The sequence below is a fragment of the Octodon degus genome, unplaced genomic scaffold (genome assembly GCF_000260255.1).
Source record: "Octodon degus isolate 3935 unplaced genomic scaffold, OctDeg1.0 scaffold00092, whole genome shotgun sequence".
Taxonomy (NCBI): Eukaryota; Metazoa; Chordata; class Mammalia; order Rodentia; family Octodontidae; genus Octodon; species Octodon degus.
The window spans coordinates 3,348,958-3,350,555 of record NW_004524668.1 but is presented as its reverse complement, the minus strand read 5'-3'; the positions used below and the strand labels follow the sequence as shown (position 1 = coordinate 3,350,555).

The 1,598-nt window shown below is 59.3% G+C and overlaps 1 protein-coding gene across 1 annotated transcript in view; it reads left to right on the top strand.

Annotated features, from left to right (window-relative positions):
- The first annotated feature begins 906 nt into the window (after positions 1-906).
- Positions 907-1,598, top strand: part of Epha8 (EPH receptor A8) — a 31,825-nt gene continuing 31,133 nt past the window's right edge. Inside the window, exons 1-2 of the mRNA XM_023722447.1 lie at positions 907-1,083; positions 1,392-1,579. Of these exons, the coding sequence (XP_023578215.1) occupies positions 907-1,083; positions 1,392-1,579 (365 nt within the window). The remainder of the gene's footprint in view (positions 1,084-1,391; positions 1,580-1,598) is intronic.

The window sequence follows — 1,598 nt, the reverse complement described above, 5'->3', positions numbered from 1 at the left end:
ATCAGTCACTTGCTCACTCAGCAAGTGTCCCTGGTCCTACGATGCACTAGGAGGACCCAGCCAGGACCCTGCATGGCCTCTGCTTACCCACAGCTTAGAATCCAGTGAGGGACAGGAGACAAAATAGTGTAGCTACCCTGTCGCAGATCCCACTCGTCCCTCCTTGCAGTTCCTGGTCCCCCCAATCCCATTGCATTTGACTTTGCAATAGGTAAAGGCTCTGCTCTGAAGGGATACGATGAGGAGTGGAGGAAGGGTTAAAGTTACTAAGGGAACAAGAACACTGCTGATGGCGTTGCCCACCCCCAGGCCCATCCAAACCCCACCTTCCCTGGGTGCCAGACCACTCTGTCACTTGGGCCTATTCGAATCTGCTCCTTGTATTTCCCCGCCCTTTTACAGCACCCGTAAACCCAAGTTCCATTCAGTATTTGCTTGAACGCCTCTGGAAACAGGAGGCTCACTACTTTTTTTGAGACAGTCTGAGCTGCCAGAAAGGGTCTCCTAACTGCAGATGGCTTCCCCCATTTTGTGATAAAGAAAGACTCAGTAGAAAGAAATAGGCTTTGGAGTTGAGTAGATCTGGACTTGCACCTCCGACTGATCCATGCCAGCAACGGCTTATTCTCAGTGTCATTTTCCTTAGCTGCGCCTCCCCTGCAGGGCTGCGTGTGCAGCGCTTACACCACAGCAAGTACATGAGCCATCCAGAGCAGGGCCTGGCATGAGCCCTGTGCTCCCTGGATGACCTTTGTCACTTGATGTCGCCTCCAGCCACAGGGTTCCAGGAACTCTCACTACAGAAGTTGCGAGTGCTGAGCGCCAGGCTGCACCAGCGGGAGGGTGGAACGGGTCAAGCCTTACCCCTCCCCAGGGCACCCACTTCCGAACTGCCTGACCCACTGGATGTCCGGACACTTGAAGGCGGCACCCAGAAGGGAGCCCCGCATCCCTATCCTGGCCCCCTATTTGTGGAGGTGGAAGGAGAACTGGGGGAAAGAAGGGGAAAAGCAGGAAGTGACCCTCACGCCTCGGGAGTGCTCCTGCGTTAACCTGCCGCTTGGCGGGGTGCCTGCCCCCAAGGTGAGTGCTTGCCTGGGCCTTTCTCGGAATTCTCAGGGCAGCCGCAGGAGAGAGCAGACAGGAGACAGGGCTTTACAGATCTGGAAGCTGGGGATCAGAGAGGTTAGGGCGCTTGCCCAAGCCACTCGGCCCGGATTTCGAGTCTGGTCCCTGGGTAAGCACACACCATCATTGCCCTTTAGGGCTCCTTAAGACTAGGTGCGGGTTTAGGGTCGTGAGGCGGGGTGGGGGAGCTGTTTAAATGAGCGGAGCCTCTGCACCTGCCTCGGTCCTGAACCGGTGTGTGCTTGCGACTGTCACCTGGCCAGGCATTCCGTGTGCCCGTGGGTCCTGCGTGCAAGACTGGCGTGCGGGGGGAGAGGTCTCGGGGGAATCCCCGCGGGTCCTGGATCCCGGGGGCGCGGTGGCCCCGGATCCACGTGCGCACCGCGGGCGCGCGCCGCCCCAAAGTGCGAGCGGCGAGTGTGAGCGTGCGCACGTGCGGCGGCGGCTCCGGGCCGGTGTCGGCCGAGCGG